Source organism: Phyllobates terribilis, unplaced genomic scaffold (assembly GCF_046119375.1).
Source record: "Phyllobates terribilis strain yellow unplaced genomic scaffold, ASM4611937v1 Scaffold_7__3_contigs__length_470593459, whole genome shotgun sequence".
Lineage (NCBI taxonomy): Eukaryota > Metazoa > Chordata > Amphibia > Anura > Dendrobatidae > Phyllobates > Phyllobates terribilis.
The window spans coordinates 127,290,449-127,315,185 of record NW_027362767.1 but is presented as its reverse complement, the minus strand read 5'-3'; the positions used below and the strand labels follow the sequence as shown (position 1 = coordinate 127,315,185).

The 24,737-nt window shown below is 46.2% G+C and overlaps 1 protein-coding gene across 2 annotated transcripts in view; it reads left to right on the top strand.

Moving 5' to 3' along the window:
• SPINT1 (serine peptidase inhibitor, Kunitz type 1) overlaps positions 1–24,507 on the top strand; it is a 60,679-nt gene extending 36,172 nt beyond the window's left edge. For both annotated transcript variants that reach the window (XM_073639122.1, XM_073639120.1), the window contains exons 4-10: positions 10,065–10,247; positions 14,055–14,087; positions 14,610–14,735; positions 15,179–15,229; positions 19,600–19,770; positions 20,442–20,498; positions 22,310–24,507. In XM_073639122.1, the coding sequence (XP_073495223.1) occupies positions 10,065–10,247; positions 14,055–14,087; positions 14,610–14,735; positions 15,179–15,229; positions 19,600–19,770; positions 20,442–20,498; positions 22,310–22,500 (812 nt within the window). In that variant the 3' untranslated portion in view covers positions 22,501–24,507. The remainder of the gene's footprint in view (positions 1–10,064; positions 10,248–14,054; positions 14,088–14,609; positions 14,736–15,178; positions 15,230–19,599; positions 19,771–20,441; positions 20,499–22,309) is intronic.
• The last annotated feature ends 230 nt before the right edge of the window (positions 24,508–24,737 follow it).

Here is a 24,737-nt window from a genome sequence, read left to right as displayed (position 1 = left end):
GCCAGGCATGGTCGTGTGTGACAATGGCCGGAGCCTGGTGGCGGCTCTGAGGTGAGGCAAGTTCACACACATACCATGCTTGGCCCATGAGCTTAACCTCGTGGTTCAGCGGTTTCTCAAATCCTACCCGGAGCTGCCGGATCTGCTTGTTAAAGTACGCTGCCTGTGTGCCCATTTTAGAAAGTCACCTACAGCTTCCGCCACCCTTGCAGTGTTTGCAGCTTCCGGCTCACAAACTGGTGTGTGATGTACAGGGCCAGCGTCAGCAACCGGCGTACCCGGGCAAGTGCCGGGACCCTGGACAGCACAGCACAGCGCGCGGCTATGTCTGGGAAGTGACAGCACTGGGCCTGATTGGTGGAGCAGCAGCACACTGACCGCACACTGCTGCAGCATGTAGCAGAGCAGGGCTTGAACAGCACCGGCGGTCTTGCACAGATGCCGGGGAAGCGGCCGGGCCCTGACGGCGAGTGGGCCCCCCTGATGGTCAAGGGCCATGTGACACGCCGGAGGCCCTGCACTGCCACGTGACTGAGGAGCTGGACGGGACACAGGCCAGGGGGCAGGTGAGCGAGCTTCCCCATATAAAAATATTTCTTGTGTGTATGCATGTATGATGTGTATGACTGTGTGTGTGTGTGTGTGTGTGTGTGTATATGTATGTGTGTATATATATATATATATATATATATATAACGCGCCCCTGGGCCTGTGTCGCGCTGCGTTGCGCACGCGGGAGCTTACCCGGAGCCGGATCTGTTTAGGGTTGTAGTCTCGTGGCGGTGACCCGGTCCGTGCCCAGGGAGTCAAACTGGACGGCAGTCTGTTAGCGGTAGAAAATGGTTGATGACTACGCCACCCGTTGAATGCAGCCAGGGGGCTGCTGCTGCAGGGCAGACCGCTGAGGCCGGTGGAAGGATGGTGCAGCGTGATAGTATAACCCCCAACGGGAGGGGTATGGCCTCAGGGCAGCCGACGTGGATGATGGGGGTAGCAGGAACCACTCAGAGACGGTATGGTAGCGTTCAGGGTCTTTACTGGTAACAACGATAGACCCTCCCGGAGTACTTGCTAGCGAACGGGGCCTGGTCAGTCCTTGAGCAGATGGGATCTCCCCTGGCCAGGCGTAGTTGTAGGCCTCCCAAGCTGACTGTACTCTTCTGGCTACCTTGCTAGAAGCTGATGTAAGTAGCCCACGTCCCTGAGTGTACCGTGTGGTGCTCACCCGTATGGCCGGTGACTCGGGGCCTTCTAATGGCTTCCGCTCCACGATGGCGGTGCTGGTCCCACGCGTGTGACCGGGCCTTCGGGCTTCTGGGCCAGGGGACCTGAAATCCCCTGCCTGACGGATTCTGCTGCTGGGTAGAAGTTAGTCCCCACAGCCTCGGACTCCGGGTCCGGTAAAGAATCTTCTTAGTCAGGGCGAGCTCTTTAGCTGCCAGCCCCTGACTCCTTGTGACTCTGCTGCTTCCTATGCTGCTCTTGTCTCTACTCTTCCTGGACTCACTAACCCTGCCTCAGCCCCGGGTTTATACAGGGGAAGTTCTTCCCCTCCCAAGGCTGGGCAGGAGGTGTGGCATGCACAGGATCCCTGACCAAAGGACCTCCCACCTGCTCTCAGACGTAATATCTCTATCACTGTGACAACCAGACCCCTGGGGTGTCACATATATATATATATATATATATATATATATATATATGTGTATGTATGTGTATGTATCTGTGCGTGTCTGCGTATTGGGCGGGCGTGTCTGTGTGTGTGTGTGTGGCGTCCAGGGGATGGGGACTACTCGCCGCCCGGGCCTTAATGCCTGGTCTTGGGGGATTTCGCAGTGATCGGCTCCCGGGCCCGTACCCTGGGGTCTCTCTTAAAAAGGGGAAAATGAAATGTCAAAGTTCGTGACGCCACCTGTGGTGTCTGGTGAAGATCACCAGCGCTGCGGCAGTCCACTGAGGCCGGTGTTACGGCAGCTTTGATGGTGTAGCTCCCCACAGGTGGAGCTAGCCCTCAGGGCAGTGATGTTTGACGAGGTGCACGATACGGCGGTGACCCAGTCGGGTCCAAGGAAGAACAGGGGACACACACACACAGTTTGCTTCTGTACCTTTTACTGGTGGAAATGCAGGCACCGTCCGGAGCACTGTAGGGTGAGGGGTGCACTGCAGGACTCTCCCCAGTGTGAGCAGGTGTAGGGCCTCCTGTTTCTTCGCCGCTTAGTGTTAGTCTCTGGCCTGCCTGGAGCTAGGCCTAACTTAGTCTCTGTTCCGCACCGGCTGATCCTGTGGTAGGGCCTTCTGTTGGAGTACACACTCCCTGGTATATGGGGCCTCGGTAACTCCTGACCCTGGTATAACAGTCAGCGTTTGGTATTCCTGGGACATGTAGTTCGCCAGGGGTTCTGGTTGTCTCCTGCTGGGTGTAAAGAATCCCTGCAGACTCGGACCCGATGTCCGGTATATGGTTTCTGGGGTGAGCTGGTAAAGCTCCTCTGCCCCCAATGCTACTCGCTCCTCTAGCCTTCGGCCTACTAGGGCCCTCACTAGGCTATACACACTGGCAGTTAGGTGGCTGCCTCTTCTGCTGCTCTCTGAGCGTCAGCAGCGCTCCTAGCTCACTTAACTCGAGCTGCTTGAGTCTGACTGAGCTCCACTGCAGACTGACCTGTTTCTGTGTCTCACTCTGCAGGAACTGGCGGTGGACTCCAGACTGTTCTGTCTCCACTCTCTTCCTGAGGAGAACTAACTAACAGACCCATTCCTTCTGTGTCTGAGCAGGAACTGCTGAATCACTCCACCTTCCCTATTTATATCCCTATCTGGCTCCCTCTGGTGGTCTGAGGTGGAAGGTGGAGGTGTGTGTATGCTCTGAGGGCCTCTTGTGGAGAAAACCTGAAATGCACCCCTCCATGATCTGTGGCTCCATGCACAGCAGGTCGTCACATGTGCGTGCGTGTCTGTGCACTGTGTGTGCGTGCGTGCATATTTGCATATGTGAAGGATGAGGTGGCAGGCTGGGCCCTGTGTTGTATACCTATATTTCTCTGCTGCATCTGTACATCATGAATCATGGTATGTGCTAAAGGGGCCCACTGAGACTCTTTCGCCCAGGGCCCACAAAAACCTGGAGCCAGCCCTGGTGATGTACCCATGCATTGGAACTCTACACTGCAGATGTTGGGAAGGTTTTGTGAGCAGAAGAGGGCAGTTGAGTACCAGCTTCAACAAGGCCGTCGCATTCAGTTCAAGATGCTGACAGGCTGACTCTTCTATAAAAATGAACAAGGGCTGGATTGGGCCAGACTTCTCAACACCACCGAATGATAGCAGCGTAACATAAACTCAAATCCAGTGTCTTTTCTTGGGAGGTGTATTCCCATGCACCTTTTCACACCCACACATGGGTATATGCTTCTTGATTTTGGCTATTTGCTCTTGTCCTCCTCCTTCTCCTCATCCTCCACCACCATATCACCAGGGTGACCGTGGTCCGTGATGCAACACCCACATAATTTTTTAAAGGGTGTTTATGATGCCCGTACAAAAAAGGTTTTATACAGTATGTTCATGAATACCCCCCAGGGGTAAATGTTTGTCAGCCCATACACTTAGTGCATGGGCATTACAAGTATAGGAGGCCCGCTCCTTTCTAATGGGAACATTTTTTAATCAGGCCCTCCTCCACGCCTCTTCCAAGGGGCATTGGAGTGCCTCCAAATTTTTGGCAGCCCTTGCATTCACTGCATAGGCCAACACTATGGAAGACTCTCTCCTTTCTAATGGGAACATGTCGTACTTGTTAATGTGGCCCTGCTCTGTGTCTTTAAATTCTTAGTGGGCTTTTTCCCAAATTTTGGCAGCCCTTGCAGTCACAGCATGGGCATTACCACTATAGGAGACCCGTTCCTTTATAATGGGAACATTTTTTTTTTTTTTACTGAGACCCTCCTCTGTCTCTTCAAAGGGGTATTGGGTTGCGTCCAAATTTTTTGCAGTCACTGGATATGCAATAACAGTACAGGAGACCCACTTGTTAATAATGGGAACAACAAAGCATAGCCGGCTGATGGCTCTCGAACAATAGCGAGGGCCGACTGCTGGCCTTTTAAGAATAGTAAAGGCCGTCTGATGGACCTATAAAAATAGGCTTTATGACTTTCAGAGTCCCTCCATCTTAAATAAAACCGGATGTGTCTGATGTCACACACCATATTGCCAGATAAGGTTGTAAAATGTTAAAATGACATTTTCCGGTGAATGAATTTGTCTTAAAAAATAACGTAAAAAACCCCCAAAACAATAGGATCTTTCTTTAGTATAAAAAACAGCGTCACCAATTTAACATCAATGTAATCTGTTACGCTCGCGCCCGGACTGGCTGGCGTGAGCGTGATAAGTGATCCCACTGTACCATGAACCGAGGAGTGCCTGGAGGGGCATAAATAAGTATCAACCCAATCCGACCAAGGTCACACGGCGGCTCAGTCGACTCCGTGAACAGAGCAGAGGGACCAGGTGCTACTCCAGGTCAGACCCCAGTCACAGCTGTTGACCCACACCGGGGAATGCAGGAATAGGCAGGTTAGACTGGCATGTAGACAGGTGGGTACTGGCAAACACGGCTGGTATGTAGACAGGTGGATATTGACAGGCACAGCTGGTATGCAGACAGGTGGGCACAGGCAGGCACGGCTGACATGCAGAGAGGCAGGTACTGGCAGGTAGAAACGCAGGCAGGATAGTGACCAGTACAGACTGGGATACAGGAACAGAGCCGCAGGTGCGGTAGACAAGCAGAGCGGAGCAAAACCCTCAGATGCGGTGAACGAGCAAAGCGGAGCAAAACCCTCCGATGCGGTGAACGAGCAAAACCTGCAGATGCGGTAGACAGGACAGGGCTCTGTTCACATGGAACAGACTGGAGAACACAAGAAGATAGCTGGAACACCGGAGTTAGATACAGAGGCAGGGAAACACAACGAGCAGAACCAGGTACACACAAAGTTCTTGCAATGAAGTAGCGAGTGGACACAAAACTCACAAACAGAAGTAAAGAGACAACAAGTTGGAGTTAGGTGCAGGTTCAGATACTGCAGGAAAACGGGAAGGTACAGACTGAGACAAACAGGTAACGGACTAGGACACTGTTCAGACAGGATGTGAACCAGGAACAAGCTACAGGAACGAGCCTGGGAACTCCGCCCCCAGGGTGGCAGAAATAGACTAGATACAGGACAGGACCTGGCAACTCAATTGCAAAGACAAACTGAGTGAAGGTGTTGCTCAGGCACCTCCTATTGGGTGGAGGGGGTTTAAGTATCCAGTGACTCACAGCAATAGGCTGGGGACGCATTAGGACTGTGCACACGGTAGCTATAAGAAACAAGCAGAAAGCCGTGCTGATGTCCTAAGCAATCAGACGAGACATGGACACAGCAGGAACTGAAACAAAGAGTGCAGCATGGAATGACAAGTAAGATTGCAGTCTTGCATGGTGCGTGGTGGTGCACCATGCAAGCACGCCGCCAGGAATGTTACATAAACACATTGTTCAGCTCCTGCACCTCCTCCTCCATCTCCGAAATGACCACATCAGTCACAAGCTGACAGCACTGCAGCACTGCCTTGGCCAAGCAGCAACAGGCTGTGCTGAAGATAACATGCTTAATTGACAAACCGCCCAGCGCTGCAGAGTTGTTGGCAGCTGTAACACAGCAGCCTGATCTGTGGCTCTAACCGCTGAACATACTGCCAGGCTTGGTTGTGTGAGACAATGGGCGGAACCTGGCGACGGAGAAATGACACCCAGAGTAGATATGGTTTCCCTCTGCCAGTCCTTTCACCGAGCTAAATACAACTCTTAGCAAAAAAAAGTTGTGGGCTGGCTCCGTACCGTCCCTGGCCACATTCACCTGTCCACGTGTTTGTTTAGGCGGTCCTTCCCAGTAAGTGCACTGGGGAGGGCACGGGTAATGTTGTGGGACCCGTGCTTGTGGAAGGCGGAGGCGATACCGCGAGAAATAGTGGCGGCTGGGGACCACGTATGGACACCCGGCCGCCGCCGGCATGAGGTTATAAAAAGTTTCCGCCTCCACAAGCGTAAAAGGCCACATTTTAAGTGCAAGCAGCTGTCAAAAAATTGGCAGTATAGTATTGCAGCTGTTGGGTGGGTGGCTGGCAGCATACTTGCGCTTGCATTCCAAGGAATGGGGTAGGGACAACTGAATGCTGCACTTGCACTGGGACAAGGACGTGGACGGTGATTGTTGCAAGTCTGCAACGACAGGTGCATGGCGGGAGGCATCTTCGCATGTGCCAAGGATCACTTATGATGGGCACACTGTTAGGCAGTGACCTGGGAGTCAGAGATGCTTCCAGAGGTCTTCCCCATGCTGTTCCCATGTCTTTTCAGCACTGTATGCATGTGTCTGATGTGTCACACAGCACATGGCCAGATAAGGTTGTAAAATGTTAAAATTACATTTCCCAGTGAATGCATTTGTCTTTGTTGAAAGCAGTGCAAAAACGCTTCAAAAACGCTACGTGTGAACATAGCCCAAGGTGTGGAGGAGTTGTTTTGGTTATTTATTTGCCTTATATACAAGTCATTACCCTGGAAAGGATGTTCCTTGATATATTTCCCAGGAAATCCATTTTGGTTTCGTTTTTGTATGTTTTATTGTGAGTTTGTAAAAGTGGCGTAATTCTCTGACAATGTTGTTGACAGCAATGACCTGGGAGTCACTGTTGTCAAAAAACGCTTCCAGGGGTCTACCTATGCTGTTCCCATCGATTTCAGAAATTTTTAGGCCCTCTGCAGACCGCCGGGGGGAGCCATCTGAAAAATGCTCGAGTTTCCCATAGACTTGCATTGGGCTCGTTGCTTGGGTTGAGCACCCGAGTATTCCAATTTGCTCGACCCGAGCAACAAGTACCCAAGCATTTTAGTGTTCGCTCATCACTAGTTCACACCTAAAAAGATGGAGACCATCAGAGCAGACGTCAAACAGACTCCAAAGTGTCTCCATCTGCCTCTTTGTGCTGGGTGGTTCTGTGGGGGTTTAGTCTGAATTGCATTTATGTGGGATTTACACGGAAACCCCGTCGTAAGTGCTCAGCGTAGAACACAAGAATGTGATCCATCCTGGTTCTTGAAGCAATCGAAAATTATGTACCCAAAATGTTACCAATAAAATCCCTAATTTATCCCACACAAAACCTGCCCCCTCTCAGGTCCGTCATCTGTCACTGGGACTAGGGGAGGTCCCACATTACTGGTAGAACAAAGACTCTGGGGAAAAAAAAGGGACGGCTCCCATCCCTTCAAATAAAATCCAGTGAATTCTGCGCTCCCAAATCCAAATGTTCCCTTCTTCTGAGCCCCACTGTGCCTAAACCGCAGTAAGTGGCCACATGTCTTGCATTATTGTAGTGGGAAGAGCACTTAATTTACGTGGTGTGTCACAAGGAGAAATGTATGGGGGCACAATGTATGGGCACTAAACTTGCATATTTGGAATTCTCCAGAATAAAACCTGGCGTGGATGTTACATAATAGTCACTGCAGCAGTAGATAAATTCATTGAGATGCGCAATTTCTACAATGGGGTCACTTTTGGGGTTTTTCTGCTGTTCTGGCACCATAGGGGCTCCGCAAATGTCACCCACAAACTATTTTACCAAAATCTATGCTCCAAAAGGCAAATAGTGCTCTTTCTTTCTCAGCCCTGACATGTGGCCTAACAGTAATTTCTGATGACATATGGGGCATCATCGCATTCGGGAAATGGCATAACAAATTATGGGGTCCTTTTTCTTCAACTATCCATTGCAAAAATTATAAATTTGGGGCTAAAACTACATTTTCTTTTATGAAAAAAATGAAAATTTTTAGTTAGACGACCTAATGTTATCAAATTTTGGGTAGTACATGTGGGTTCAAAATGCTCACTATACATCTGGACAAAATCCTTGAGGGGTGTAGTTTCCAAAATGGGGTCACTTGGGAAGGGAGGTGAGTTTCCACTGTTTAGGCACATGAGGGGCTCTCCAAACGCGACATGGCGTCCCCTAATTATTCAAACAAATTTTACATTCAAAAAGTCAAATGGCGCTCCTTCCCTTCAAAACAGTGGTATCCCCCCCCCCCCCCCCCCCCATATATGGGGTATCGGAGTGCTCAGGAGAAATTGCACAACAAATTTTGTGGTCCATTTTCTCTCGTTACCCTTGTGAAAATAAAACAAAAAAATTGGGTCTGAGGTAAACATTTTGTGAAAAAAAAAGTTAAATGTTCGGTTTTTCCTTCCACGTTGCTTTAGTTCCTGTGAAGCACCTGAAGGGTTAATAAACTTCTTGAATGTGGTTTTGAGCACCTTGAGGGGTGCAGTTTTTAGAATGGTGTCACTTTTGGGTATTTTCTGTCATAAAGACCTCTCAAAGTGACTTCAAATGTTGAGTGGTCCCTAAATTCTCTCTGAATTAAGGGCATGAAAATTCAAAGTTTGAAAATTGCAAAATTTTCGCTAAGGTGCCATTTTTTTTTTCACAAGTAAACGCAAGTGATATCGAAGAAATTTTACCACCATCATGAAATACAATATATCACGAAAAAACAGTCTCAGAATCAGTGGGATCCGTTGAAGCGTTCCGGAGTTATTACCTCCATAAAGTGACAGTGGTCAGAATTGAAAAATTTGGCTCCATCTTTTAGGGGGTTAAAAAAGTTCAATTAAAAAAAAACAAACAAATGGAAAACCGCAAAAAAAGAGTCACGAAAAAGCGCAAATAAAATGCTGGATTGGGCAAATGATGATCACTCTGGTGGCACACTCCCTGCTCTGCTTGTCTTCTGTCGCACTCTGTGATTTCTTCATCAGCTGTCCGGGACTTGCATGCTGTCATTACCGCATGAGTCAGTCATAAAAGCATCATCTGGTGTAACCGCCCCACCTACACCAATAACCGACCATAGTCCCTGAGGACTAGATGGCAAACACCCTACCACATTTCGTCAGTCTCTCTTAACCTTCTTGAATGTCTTTCTTGTAATTTAACAGAAATTTTGGCTAATGCTCAAGTAGTTTAGTTTATTTAAGAGCCATTATCAGGAAAACTAATATTGTCCTACGTTTCGACCAATGTAGAGGTCTTTCTCCAGGACAGACTGTATGTACGATAGGAGATCGGGCTGAGGTGAGTGGTGGAGTTCTGGACAATAGAGCCCCAAGTAGAGTGGCGACACTTGTCCAGGCTAATGTCCAACCCAGTCTTCTACTGTATAGATGTCTGAAGTTTCGACCTACGTAGAGTTATTTCTCAAAGAAGATATCTATTTTCCTAGCACCAAATCTTAACTCCTCCTCGATATCAAGTCATGAGCTTGTGTAATGGAGCTGGCTCCTGGCCTGAGCCTGCAGCATAGCCAGCAGATTATGGCTGTGTATAACAGCCATGATCTACCTCTAATAGCTGCGGGTGGAGCGGAGCTGTTAACCTGTAGAAATGCCGCTGTTAATCTCTTGAGCGTCTTTCTGTGCGCTCATTGGTGCCCCCATGCCGTGATTGTTGAGTTGTGGCCTGTGGCCGACCTTCAAAGTTGAGCGTGATTTTTATTATATGAAGCCATGCTGTCATATTGCTGTATATATGTGATCAGACGATTGCAGCTTCAAGTCGCATAAGGGGAATAATAATACAGTAAAAAAACAAACACCCTCTTTTCCCACATTAAAGATAAAGATGTACAGTATAAAAAAATTAAATACACGTGGTATCACCGCATCCAAAGTCGAGGCTATGAAAATATGAAATGGAGTAACCCGATCGATCGGTAAACACCATGAATGGGGGAAGAAAATCAAAATGCCAAAAAGACTACAGACCTTTCCCCGTGACTTTTTTCTGACTTTTATCATGTAATTAAAGCAATGATTCCATTAGCCGTATAGGATTATACATGTAAGAGTTGGGAAACTGGTGAATATTTGGGACTTGTTTATTTTGCTGTAAAATGAAAAGGTTTGGCACCATATTTTACACTTTTTTTCTGCCTTGTTCTGCAGACTACTGCCATGCTCCCAGGAAAGTTGGGCGATGTCGAGGTGCCTTTCCGCGATGGTGGTATAACGCAGAAGTAAATGAGTGTGAAGGGTTCACATTTGGAGGTTGCAACTCGAACAAGAACAACTATGTCAGTAAAGAGGACTGCAGACAAACCTGTGTGAATTCTGCCGAACATGAAGGAGGTAAATTGTCATCCTTATTTATACATAAAAGCCACAAAACCAGTATCCTACAGTATGCTAGGAGCATCGGTCAGGTGCTGCGGCTTCACTCAGTCTACGGGATTAAAGTATGTAGCTGAGCATTGTACCTTGGCTCATGGACGTAAACTGAAATGGCAGCACGCATGCCAGCAGGTAGACCCCCCCCCCCCCTCCCCACAGGTCTATCAGCTATTCTGTGGGGCGCAGCGGTCACAAGAGTGAACTTGGGGAGTTCATATTAAAGGGGTCGTCCAGTACTTTATATTATCCTCCCAACGTATCCCCCCGGGGCCCCTAAGGATTTTTGTGAATGCCTTACGTTGCAGATAATGCCTGTGAGTGGCGCTATCATTGGCCACTCACAGGTATCGCGTGACCCCCGGCTGCAGCCGGCTCTGACATCCACTGATGTCACGACAAGTGCTGGCAGCAGCCGGGGGTCTTTTTCTTCCTGGTTCCACGGTGGATGCCATTCTGTGGGCGGGGTTACCCCCTGCGTCACACCCGGCATCCACCACGCGCTTTGCCTCTCCCCATTCATTGGGAAAGCGTGCGTTGGATGCTGGATGTGACTTGTGGGGTAACCCCGCCCACAGCCCAGTAGCCACCGCGGGAACCCCAGCGCTGAGTTACACCTCACTTGTCGTGACGTCAGCATGGAGTCACGTGATGCCTGTGAGCGGCCATCGATAGCGCCGCACACAGGCAGTATCTGCAACGTAAGGTAATTACAAAAAGTCTTAGAGGCCCCAGGGGGATACATTGGGTGGGGTAATATAAAGTACTGTACAACTTCTTTAATGAGCTTAATAATAAACAGTATACAGGAGGCTCGCTCTAGTGGTAGCTGAAGGGCTCAATAGTAAACCATATGCAAGAGGCTCCCTCTAGTGGTGGCTGAAAGGCTCAGTAGTAAACCGTATACAGGAGGCTCCCTCTAGTGGTGGCTGAAGGGCTCAATAATATTATGCAGGAAACTCCCTCTAGTGGTGACTGAAGGGCTCAATAGTAAACACTATGCAGGAGGCTCCCTCTAGTGGCGACTGAAGGGCTCAATAATATTATGCAGGAAGCTCCCTCTAGTGGTGGCTGAAGGGCTCAATAATATTATGCAGGAGGCTCCCTCTAGTGGTGGCTTAAGGGCTCAATAATATTATGCAGGAAGCTCCCTCTAGTGGTGGCTGAAGGGCTCAATAATATTATGCAGGAGGCTCCCTCTAGTGGTGGCTGAAGGGCTCAATAGTAAACACTATGCAGGAGGCTCCCTCTAGTGGCGACTGAAGGGCTCAATAGTAAACACTATGCAGGAAGCTCCCTCTAGTGGCGACTGAAGGGCTCAATAATATTATGCAGGAAGCTCCCTCTAGTGGTGGCTGAAGGGCTCAATAATATTATGCAGGAGGCTCCCTCTAGTGGTGGCTGAAGGGCTCAATAATATTATGCAGGAAGCTCCCTCTAGTGGTGGCTGAAGGGCTCAGTAATATTATGCAGGAGGCTCCCTCTAGTGGTGGCTGAAGGGCTCAATAGTAAACACTATGCAGGAGGCTCCCTCTAGTGGCGACTGAAGGGCTCAATAGTAAACACTATGCAGGAAGCTCCCTCTAGTGGCGACTGAAGGGCTCAATAATATTATGCAGGAAGCTCCCTCTAGTGGTGGCTGAAGGGCTCAATAATATTATGCAGGAGGCTCCCTCTAGTGGTGGCTTAAGGGCTCAATAATATTATGCAGGAGGCTCCCTCTAGTGGTGGCTGAAGGGCTCAATAATATTATGCAGGAAGCTCCCTCTAGTGGTGGCTGAAGGGCTCAATAGTAAACAGTATGCAGGAAGCTCCCTCTAGTGGTGGCTGAAGGGCTCAATAATATTATGCAGGAAGCTCCCTCTAGTGGTGGCTGAAGGGCTCAATATTATGCAGGAGGCTCCCTCTAGTGGTGACTGAAGGGCTCAATAGTAAACACTATGCAGGAGGCTCCCTCTAGTGGCGACTGAAGGGCTCAGTTGTAAACACTATGCAGGAGGCTCCCTCTAGTGGCGACTGAAGGGCTCAATAGTAAACACTATGCAGGAAGCTCCCTCTAGTGGCGACTGAAGGGCTCAATAGTAAACAGTATGCAGGATGCTCCCTCTAGTGGCGACTGAAGGGCTCAATAGTAAACACTATGCAGGAAGCTCCCTCTAGTGGCGACTGAAGGGCTCAATAGTAAACACCAAGCAGGAGGCTCCCTCTAGTGGCGACTGAAGGGCTCAATAGTAAACACCAAGCAGGAGGCTCCCTCTAGTGGCGACTGAAGGGCTCAATAGTAAACACTATGCAGGAGGCTCCCTCTAGTGGCGACTGAAGGGCTCAATAGTAAACACCAAGCAGGAGGCTCCCTCTAGTGGCGACTGAAGGGCTCAATAGTAAACACCAAGCAGGAGGCTCCCTCTAGTGGCGACTGAAGGGCTCAATAGTAAACACTATGCAGGAAGCTCCCTCTAGTGGTGACTGAAGGGCTCAGTAGTAAACAGTATGCAGGAAGCTCCCTCTAGTGGTGACTGAAGGGCTCAGTAGTAAACAGTATGCAGGAAGCTCCCTCTAGTGGTGGCTGAAGGGCTCAGTAGTAAACAGTATGCAGGAAGCTCCCTCTAGTGGTGGCTGAAGGGCTCAATAATATTATGCAGGAAGCTCCCTCTAGTGGTGGCTGAAGGGCTCAATAATATTATTCAGGAGGCTCCCTCTAGTGGTGGCTGAAGGGCTCAATAATATTATGCAGGAAGCTCCCTCTAGTGGTGGCTGAAGGGCTCAATAATATTATGCAGGAAGCTCACTCTAGTGGTGGCTGAAGGGCTCAATAATATTATGCAGGAAGCTCCCTCTAGTGGTGGCTGAAGGGCTCAATAATATTATGCAGGAAGCTCCCTCTAGTGGTGGCTGAAGGGCTCAATAATATTATGCAGGAGGCTCCCTCTAGTGGTGGCTGAAGGGCTCAATAATATTATGCAGGAGGCTCCCTCTAGTGGTGGCTGAAGGGCTCAATAATATTATGCAGGAAGCTCCCTCTAGTGGTGGCTGAAGGGCTCAATAATATTATGCAGGAAGCTCCCTCTAGTGGTGGCTGAAGGGCTCAATAATATTATGCAGGAGGCTCCCTCTAGTGGTGACTGAAGGGCTCAATAGTAAACACTATGCAGAAGGCTCCCTTTTAGTGGCGGCTGATAGTAGCGGCCATTACTCGTCCAACCCTCCACAACATGACCTTTCTGGAAAACATTCTGTCCTTGGCTTTTAAGTTTTTAGAAAAATCAAATATTGCTATGGATTGCCAATTTCCCCACTTTTTTGTACAAGCAAAATGGCCTTTTCCAAGTTGCAGCATAATTGCTCCAAAGAAGGGCTGTCTTATTGATGAGGCTAACTAGGCTGAAGCCTAAGGGCCTGTATTATAATGTAATATAATATAATGTGAGGTCGTGCTGCCTCCTCCCTTCTGAGACCTCCATGAGCAATACAGTCTAGATGTTACTTGATCTCATGTGCCTGACCACTTCTTTATAAGACCCTCAAATGGATATAAAGGGACATTTACTTTAGCAGAGTCTGGCGGTCGGTTGTATTGGGGGTGAAAGATTGAAATGTTGTAGGGGGTCTGATATAAGTTTTGGCCAGGGCTGTATGAACTCCAGATCAGCCAGCCCCCTTGGTTCTTCTGTATCAATCTCATGTTGGACGGCATGTACAAGTGTGGTGTGGGTCGGTCTCTGTGGATCTTTGGCTTCCATCTTATTCTCATTCATTTCTGCATTGCAGATGGTTTCAATAAAGGAAGAAGACTGCAGCCCGGTAAATGCATTTTTGGTTTTGTGACTACTTTTATTTTTTGCAAATAATTTTAGTTCTGTCATCTCCAGTTAAAAATGGATTAACTGGTTATTCCCCGGCTGATTGCAGAATTGGCCAGTGTGGCCTTATAGGGGGCACCAGCAAAGCTGTGCTGTATGTTTAGCAATAACTAATATGTGGCCCTGGCTTTCAGGCACCATGTTGTATGGTGTGTATGGAGCCTGATAAATACTGTATTCACTTGCATGGTATGGCTGGAGCCCACCATATTGAGTGGGGTCATGGAGCCCCTTACAATGTGCAGCCGGCCCTTACTGGGGGAGATGGATGTATATACTGTATTACTTCACTCCTGTGTCACATGCAGTAATGCAAAAAACTCTTGTCCAGTTTTATTTCTTTTTTCTTTACAGCTTACAAACTAATTCCTATGTTGGGAATTAAAGTAAAATATAATAAAATAACCTTGTATTCACTATATTGCTGCTGACCGCACCTTTTATCCGCCCCCTCTGCGTCCAGTGTGTGATGGCCGGTGCCTCCGTACTCAGTTCCGCTGTGCTGACGGCTGCTGCATTGATGCGGCTCTGGAATGCGATGACACCCCGGACTGCACCGACAACTCTGATGAGGCCTCCTGTGATAATTGTGAGTGTTCTTCCCTTTTTAAAGGGGTTTTCCACTATCAAATTTTATGTTTCCAAACTCTCGTACACTTCTGAAACCACACAGATGCTCTTCACCCTCCCCGGGTCCATTGCTGGCTCTCCACCTCTTCTCTGGTCACTCTGCTGGCTGTGGTGGTGACATCACAAGTACGGCTGCAGCAATGATGTGGTGATGTCACTGCTGCTGCCGCCAGCAAACACTGGAGCTGGTGGCTCTAGACCTCCGTGCCATTTGTGTTTTATTCTAGAAGTGTTTTGGGGACACCGAGAAACAAAAATACCCCCACGTCAATGGTTTGTGGAGGAGCGTAATGCTCTTTGACTTGCTTTTGTGTTCACTATTGTGCCTTTGTTAGTTTCCTTGCTTGGCGATACTGTTACGGTTTACAGTTTATATATTCACAATTTTTTTTTTTTTTGTAGATGATAGAGAATTTAAGAGGTTGCAAGATCTTGACGTCCCAATGAATAAAGGTATATCCTATATAAAGAGCAGTCCTTATAACTGAAGCTCCCGCATACATATTAGATGGCTGTCTGACACTGGCCCTGTCAAAAACTGAACTTCTTGTGTTTCCTCCCTCCACTAACCTACCTATGCCCAATATTGCCATTTCCGTTTGTGGCTCCACCATTACTCCCCAGCAACAAGCCCCCTGTCTCGGGGTCATACTTGATTCAGATCTTTCCCAGGTCCAATTGACTCGCCCCCTGGGCCGTGGGGCACTCGGATCCGGGCAGTAGGGGAACGATGGGGGTAGTAGTGGCGACCCGGTCCCTTGGCTCAGGGTGGTCAGACCAGTGGCAGTCTTTTAGATGTTTCAGATAATGTCCGACTACGCCACCCGTGGATTGCGGTTATTAGGAACCGCCGCTGCAGGGCAGACCGCTGGGGCCGATGATGGATGCAGCTAAGATGGTGTGACTCCCCACAGGAAGAGTGCGGCCCCAGGGCAGTGTGGTGAATGGTGGGAGTGATGGTGGTGAGAGTCCCAGTACCGTTAGTGCTGGAGGAGCGAAAGAGCACACAGACAACGTACTGCAGTCCAATGTCTTTTACTCACAGTTCAGGTACTCCGGGTCACTTCTGTACACGTAGTGACCGCCCAAGCCGTGCTGCGTCCACCAGGTGTGGGGCTCGGTCAACTCCCAGGCAATTCAGGAGTATGGCTCAGGACCCCCTTTTTGTCCTTTCTCTGGCCTGCCTCACCAGTGACCCACTTTTGTCCAGCTGCCGTGGACTTGTGCGGTTAAACGTGGGCCCTGTCCTCCGCTGTCCTATATGGTGCCTTCCTAGCAGGTTTGATGAGGTGTCGCACCAATAAATGATCACGACGACCGGTCTTTGGCTGAGGGTAGTTTCTCCTCCACCAACTTGGGATCCGGTACCCTTAATCTGCCTGACCCTTCACCCTGGATTCTCGTGGGTTCTTAGGGTCCCTTCCACCTTCTTGTTCCTGAGCCCTTCGCTTTCTCTGTCTCTCCTCCGTCTTTCCTGTTCCTTCTTATCCTCTCTTCTCGTGGAGCTGGGCTCAGGTGGCACCACAGCTCCCCTTCACCTCCTCCTCGGCCTCTTACTAGGCCCTCCTGGAGTAGAGCTCCTACAGAGCCTCTACTCCCTGTCTTCTCCTCTCTGGACAGAACCTAGATCTAAGATGGTGCCCACCTTTTATACCTCCCTCTGACCATGAGCCCAGGTGACCAGCAACCAATGGGCTCCTACCTACGCTCAGGAACCAACCCCTATCTGCCCCTACAGCACTGGGTGTTCCTCCCCCCTCCCCACTCCAGCCAGGGACATGGTCTGTCGTGCCTGCACTTCTGTCTAGTGGGAGCACCGTTGAACTGTCCCTCGGAAATGGGGTGTGTGTGCTGTATGCAGCTAACGGAGTCCTGGTCCATACTCCATCCTTACCCGGGAGTGGAATATCACACCTCTGGTCTGAGGTGCAATACCCCTGTAGCGGCCGAACCCTCAGGGCGCTCCAAAATCACTCGCTCATGTCATCTACACCTGAAAAACATCTCTAGAATTCCACCTTTTCTTCCCTTTGACTCTGCTAAAACTCTTACCTGTTGCTCTGATTCAGTCTTTTCTGGACTACTGCAACTCTCTACTAAACAGTCTCTCTCTTAGGCTGCGTGCCCACTATGCGTTTTTCAAGCATTTTTGCTGCGGAATTTCCCCAGCGAAAACGCTTAAATGCTTGGTAATACGTGCCCTATGGTCCCCAATGATGATCCGCATGTGCTTTGCACATGCTGCTGAAATTTCCGCTGCTGATTATCATTGCGGAAAAATCCGCAGTATGTCCATTAATTTTGCGGACACGCAGCGTAATTGCTGCCATTGACTTACATTGAGTCGCTTAATATCCGCATGACTACATGCGCACGTGCGGATATTATGCGATTTAAATGTGCGGATGGTACCAGGATCTGGAGAAGAGGAGATTCTCCTCCAGACCCGGGTACCATAGTACCTGTTGAAACAAGTATTTAAAATAAAAAATTAAACATATACTCACCTTCCGATGGCCCCCGGTCTCCTGTATGATGCATCCTGGCTCGCGACCGTCTAAAAGGACCTTCCATGACGTCATTTAGTCATGTGACAGGTCACGCGACCACTTACGTTGGCGGTCGCGTGACCTTTCACATGACTAAATGACGTCATGAAAGGTCCTTTCACACCACCGCGAGCCGTACAAGAGACCGGACGCAGCGGAGAAAAGACCGGGGGCCATCAGAAGGTAAGTATGGTTTTTTTTTTTTTTTTATACATTTCTTACCATTTTTATTCTTTTTTCAACTATTAACTTGGTCACAATATATAAATCCATGCCGGTTGCATGGATTTATATAGTGTGACCAAGTTGTCAAGCACTTTTCTAAGTGATGCTAAAATCGCTTGGAAAAGCGCTTGATAACCCGCATGCAAAAACGCTTGACAAATGCTTCTACCTGGCAGGAAAAATGCATGTAAAATCCGCATGCGTTTTTCCTGCCAGGGAGATGCGGAAAAAATCTGCAGCATTTCTGCATCGTGGGCACTTAGCCTTACTAAACTCTCTCCTCTCCAATCTGTCTTTAACGCAGTAGCCAGGATCCTATTCCTCGCCAACCACTACACCAACGCCTCCACCCTCTGCCAGTTATTGCACTGGTTACCCATCCGCTACAGAATTCAATATAAACTCATCACCCTTGCCCACAAAGCGCTCTATGCTCCAGCACCGCCCTACCTCTCCTCTCGTCTGTCCACCACCCTACCCGTGCCCTCCATTTCACTTACGACCTAAGACTAACATCCTCAATAATCTGAACCTCCCACTCCCGTCTCCAACACTTCTTCTCACATACTGCGCAAAAAATTGCGCCCCCCCCCCCCCAATACAAAATTTCCTTCCAAATCAGGACCCTCATGTACTTTATACACTTCTGTGTCTGTACTTGTTCACATACTGGTTGGTGACTGATTCATTTAGCATTATATGATTACCTTATTTATTACATTGATGGTTGACCGTACAATACAAGCAATTGTTACCATCCACCCTTTGTGTCTCCCCTATTTCCTCATAGATTGTAACCTTGCGAGGAGGATCCTCTCTCCTCCTGGTATCTGTTAATTTATGTGACTATTGTTCTATAATGTCTGTTATTGTCTGTACAAGTCCCCTCTAAAATGTAAAGTGTTGCGGAATATGTTGGCGCTATAGAAATAAAAATTATTATTATGGTTGTCAGCTGGCAGTTATCTCAGCCGTAACCCCAAACTCATCCAAGCACCCCTGTGTTCTCTGGGAGCATAAAAAGATCAACAGTCCTAAATCTGATGTGTAGGATTCTTAACTCCTTTTTCCCCCTGATGAAGCTTCTTCACAGCAGCGATACGCATGTGGTTTTCCTCCACTGACATTTTCATTAATTACTTTGTTTCACGGATCCCATATTATGACCTTCTCTATGACTTGGCGTATGGGTTGACTATGTAAAGTATTTTCTTGATATTTAATTGATTTTTTTTTATTTTTTTATTATTGGGTTTTCTCTGGATTTGGTTATTTTCGGGATACACCGGTTTCATTCTACATTATTCATTCTATATTCTGTTTTTATTTTTCTTCCCAAGGTCTATCACTGGATTCATGTGTATATGATTATGGGAATTTTTGCATTTCCCATATGTCTTTATTATAGGCATTTTTTTTTGGGGGGGGGGGGGGGTTTAATTGTTTTTTAAAACTGATGTTTATATATTGGTCCTGATAAAAAAAAAAAAATTGTTTTACTCATACAGGGGTGCTTATCACTTCTGTAATGCTCTTTCTGCCTCTTCTTTTTTTTTTTTTTTCCTTTTTGTTGGATCCTTAACTCTCCCAGCTATCCATAGTCCAGACCCTGATTCCCAGTAATGTGTCCTTTACTAGGCTGCTTGATGTAGTTTTGATAGAATCCCTGTTTTCTCTGATGTAGATGGAGCAATGATCAGAATGATTAGCTGTGTATAACCCCTCCCACACAACTGATTGGTAGCTAGCTGACAACGTATGCAGGAAGCTGCCAATCAGAGGTGGGGGCGGGGTTACACAGATTAGCTGGACTCCCGTGCACGCAACACCTAGTCCTGCAGTGATAATGTCCTGCTAATAAAACACTGATTGTATTGAATCTACAGCAAGCTTCTGAGCAAGTGACACATCGCTGATATCAGGCTATCTGCCCCTACATTATGCTGCTGTCAGATTACATAGCACGTATTTCCTCACAGATCCCCCTTTAAGTGGATTTCCCTTACTGAGCAAGCATTTGTCGATTTTTACCTTTTTATTAATTTGCAGTTCGATGTGTGGAGTTGCCCGATACCGGTCCGTGCAGAGCCAGTTTCTCTCGTTTTTACTATGATCCTGTAGCCATGAAGTGCATGGGCTTCACTTATGGTGGCTGTTCGGGAAACAGGAACAACTTTCTAAAAGAACTTGACTGTGAAGACTTTTGTAGAGGCGTTACTAGTAAGTCTGCCCTGCTTATACTTTTATATATACAGAGCAGGCTTTGTTCTATCCACTGTTTCAAGAGATGAATTGCGTTGGACCCAGAAACTCTGCCTGCCTCTCATGGCCACTGAGGACAAACTCTATTAAAACCTTGTCTTTGGTATCAAAACCTGAGCATCTAAGTGTATGTATAGTGAGAGGCTTTGCTTCTTTTTTTTTTTTACATACTAGGATTTGAGTAATTGTTAGAACACTCGTGACTTGTTTCAAAAGGATTTGTCAACAGATTTCACAAACTGAATACATTATTGACCACATCTTAGCAAGTCCGAGCAAGAGTCAGTGTATTCAGTCTCCACTCACTCAGCTGCAGCTTATACTGGCCAGTGTGAGATCTCATCAGGAAGGAGGGACACTGAGGAGCTGACAATTGGGTTAGGTGGGTGGACTCTGAGGGTAAACTCTTTAAATACGATTATTCAGCTATTCTGACATTAATTCTTCATCGGAAGGTACCCCAGCCTCTTTAAGTATAGGTCTAGTTAATAATTCTGTGCAGTTTGTATTCTAAAATCTGATGACGGATCCATTGTAACAAGAGCTTTTCTATCTGCTGACTGTATATGCCTATGGATCCAGATTTCAAGATGAATGATTTAAAGAAGTCAACTTTTTCTCGTTAACAGATGATGATATTTTTAGAGCAAATAGAGAAGATCCAAGTGCACAAGAAGGGGGTTCAGGTGAGTCCTTTTTTCCATCTGAAATATATAATATATGTATGTATGTATGTATATGTTAGTTTTTAAATATCACAATCTATATCTTCCGTAATTTAATGTATTGGATGACCTATTCATAATCTTGAAGTGTCTCCGTTACAATAGTGGTCATTATATTACAGAGACCGAACTGTAAGTTTCTAGTTCTTCCTGTTGATTCATGTTGGCCACGCCGACCTACAGGTTGTGTGTGGTATTGCAGCTCAGCCTAATTCTCTGAGATTACTGCGGTCTTGACCAATCAAAGCAATTGTTTCAAAGTCATCAGCACATATGTTGTCTTTAAAAGTTTGCTACAATGTATCTAAGCTTTTATACCAAAGAGAAAAATGGAGCCTTCAATAGCTTAGAACGATTCTTCAAATTTTATTGCATATAAAGATTAAAATCCGTAACAAAAAACACACCATATAACATTTATGCACAAAAATGTGATCAACACAGACCTCAAGCTGTGAGTAGCCAATGGGACCGTCAGCCTGGTGAGAAGATTCCCCACCACTTCTCACCAGGCTGGCGGTCCCATTGGCGTCCATCTCCAACTGCTGGGTATGTTCATGAGTCCAATTATTTAATATGTATTCTCCCTTGAGCCTATTGAGAACTACACAGGTGTACTAGGTACTATACCTTCCCTTTTGGCTCAGGGTTTAACTTAATGGACTCATTAGATACTATCAGCATGTACTACGTATAGGAATGCCCTCATGGCTCAGTCACTATTCATGATACCACATTGGCTACTCACAGCTTGAGGTCTGTGTTGATCACATTTGTGCATAAATGTTATACGGGTGTTTTTTGTTACTGATTTTAATCTTTATATGTAATAAAATTTGAATAATCGTTCTAAGCTATTGAAGGCTCCATTTTTCTTTGTTATAAATTATGGCATGTATATGGAGTTGTTTTTGGGGGACAAAAGGGGCACTGTTCCCACTTTTGAACCTCTAATCATGATGTTTATGATCCAAATGGGTTGTTGTATAATGTATCTAAGCTCCATTCTGTTTTTTTTTTTTTGTCACAATGTTAATAAGGAGGATTTAATGGAGTTGTCCACCTTTTTGGGAGAATATATATTTTTTTTTCTCCCTTCTACAATTACAGAACCTCTGTTGAATGAGTTAACTGAGAGGCCGTCCGTAATCCTGGTATAAAGATCTGGAGTGTCTGTAACTTTTTTTCTGACCTTCTCTCAGTTGATTTATGACAGATTTTATAGACGGCATCAAAGTACAATACAAAATCAGTCTGCAAAATCCAAATGGATAATCAATAGGCTCTGCCTGTCATTTTAGGTGCAGAGTAAAGAAGAGATCCATAAAATATAAAATAGTAATTTTTATTAATCAATCACTTAAAAACAATACACAAAGTAAAAATTAATTGTTAAAAAAAACAGAGTGCCCAGTAAGGGGACAGACTTCCAAACACTGGATCAAAAAATGAATGGTTGATAGTATATTCAAAGTATAGTCTAAAGTGAACTAATAGCCCTATGTAAAGATCCCATACATAGTACATAACCACCTATATAACAATGATAATAGGGAAGTATAGAGGAGATGGTGTATACCTAGCAAGCGATTAGTGCAGAGAAGGATCCAGCGCAGGACGCTGTCCCCCCCCCCCCCCCCCCGACGCACGTTTTGCCTGCTTGCTTCTTCCGCATAGATGCATTTAAGTACAAAACAAAAAATGGTCCCCAAAAAGTGGACAACCCCTTTGAGCCCCAAAGAAATAAAATTTCTTTGCTTCTTTTTCCACAGGCTCAGCTGAAGTAGCCATTGCAGTGTTTCTTGGCATCTGCATCCTGGTCGTCCTTGCTGTGATCGGATACTGCTACATGAAAAAGAAGAAAAGCAGTCGTAAGCGGCCGACGAACGTTAACAACCCTGTCGTGTCCGCGACAGAAGACACAGAGCACCTTGTATATAATCGGACCACCAAGCCCGTTTGATTGGCTAGTGCCAACCTATGGGAAACATATATTTGCCATTAGACGTTATTCAACACTCCATTGCTGAGGTCTAGAGCACTGAACTTTCACAAAGGCCCTTAGTGGGTAAAGAAGACTAGAAGACTATATTTCTTCTCATTGCCAAATGATGGAAGCCACCAAACCCTGCAGACCAGGGCGTAGGCAGAATTTTTCGTCTTGGGGAGGAGGTCTAGTTATTGTTTTCTTACATAATGTCTTCATTTCCTCTTTGTGCTCCTGCCCATTGCTTATGAAACCAGTCACTTGTGACATGAGTCCACATTAGTAGGCAGGTGCCCAGTGATGTCATCTTGGCACATGATATGGTGACATCACGTGGCACCTTTTTTAAGTTATATATCAATCCTTTTAATACTCCCTATGCACCTGCTTGTCAACACTTGTTTGTTTTTTTTCCTCTATTTTAATATATATTGTAGATATAGTATTATTTGATAAGTTCTAGTGTGCAGAAACAACTTTTCTCCTCTTATGTTAGTAAATCTCCTGTATATAAATGAAAGGTACTGTAAATGGATATAGCCTTGAATAATTTCACTTTTTTTTTTCTGTATTAGTCTTAGGAGTCAATTAAAGGGGGGTTATTTCCACTTTCAGAAATAATTATTTTCGGACAGCTTGTGTAAAAACGAGCCATTATGCAATTTACTGCTCGTTAAAATTTTAATTCGTTCTTGAGATATTAACACTTGTTTCCAGTTCGTTGCTTGGAAACCAACCACCGCTGCTAGACATCGGAAGTGTCCCAGTGTTTACAAACTCTTCTCTATTGAGCTTTTATTCAGTTTTGAAGGTTGCCAGGATCGCTGGAGTGCGCTGTTACTTCCTAATCTCGGTCAGCTTCACAATGGCGCTTACAAGCTAGACAGCAGCGGTGGTCGGTCTCCTTGGCGACAAGTTGTAAACAAAAGAAAAGTGTTAATATCTCAAGAACGGCTGCAAATTTTAATAAACAGTAAATGGCAAAAGTGCTTGTATTCTCAAGCTCTATCCGACCATATCCATCTGGGAAAACTTTGGAAAAACCCTTTTAAGGAATAATTATTAAAAAAATAATTTTTTTTTAAAGGACAACTACTGACCAATGGTCACATTATACAATGCTTGACTATTTCTACCTGGTTTGCCAATATACAATGGATCCGAAACCACAGAATCGCACTAAGTATCTTGTAAAAACCCAAAATGGAAATGCATAACATACCCATAATAGACTTGGCAGTACAATGGGGGTTTGAGGTCAGACAGATTATTCTGTATTTTATGAAGAAGCTCCAAATATTAACAGTTAAACTTGCTCCTGAAAATTTCTGAATCCAACAGTAGACACAGTGCAATGTTCAAGTGGTAAAGGGGTTTACAAGATCATTAAAAAAAAAAAAACTCAGTCAATGTGTTTAAAATAAATGTAGCAATATTCACCCACTGGTGTTTCTAAATCATCTGTGGACAATCTACACGTGTAAGTGCTGCGGCCGATCATCTGCCTCAGTGGTCGCGTGGGTAGATTGGCACATCATCACTGCAGCCGAGAAAACTAGAGCTGATGGGGATATAATGGGTGAGTACGGGTTTATTTCTAACATTACTCGCATTTACGCCAAATATTTTTTGACCTTTGCAAGCTCCTTAAGTCGTGTAATCACTTTGGCCATGTATGTAAGCAGTCATGATGGTCTTTTTAGAAGTGGGAAGATTCAGAATGACTTGGATGAGCTCTTGGCATATGGTCCAACCGAATAAGTGGCACCTTCTCCTTCCCAGATTAGTGTCTAATCTATGGCTCTTCTAGGATTACACCGGATCACATGTGCTCCTATGACTCAAAGATTGGAAATACTTGTGTACTATTGAGTTGTTTTTAAACAGATATGAATAATTTTATTTTCTTCCAGCTTTTAACACCAAAGTATTGTTTGTTCCATTTAACAGAATGTGGAATAAAAGGAAAAAAACCTAACAGAATTGTGACGTTTTGATTTGAAACAGCGAGACGGATTTCATTTATTTAAAGTGCAGGTTCAATGAAATTTGCCCCATGTTGTCATTTCCATATAACACATTTCTTCTAAACATCACTTTTTTGTGCCTATTGTATCTTACAAATTTGGCATTTTTTTTTCTATTATCCCATATCACAATCTGTATAAAAAGTGGAATCTATATAAATCTTGCAATTTTCACACTGGCCACTG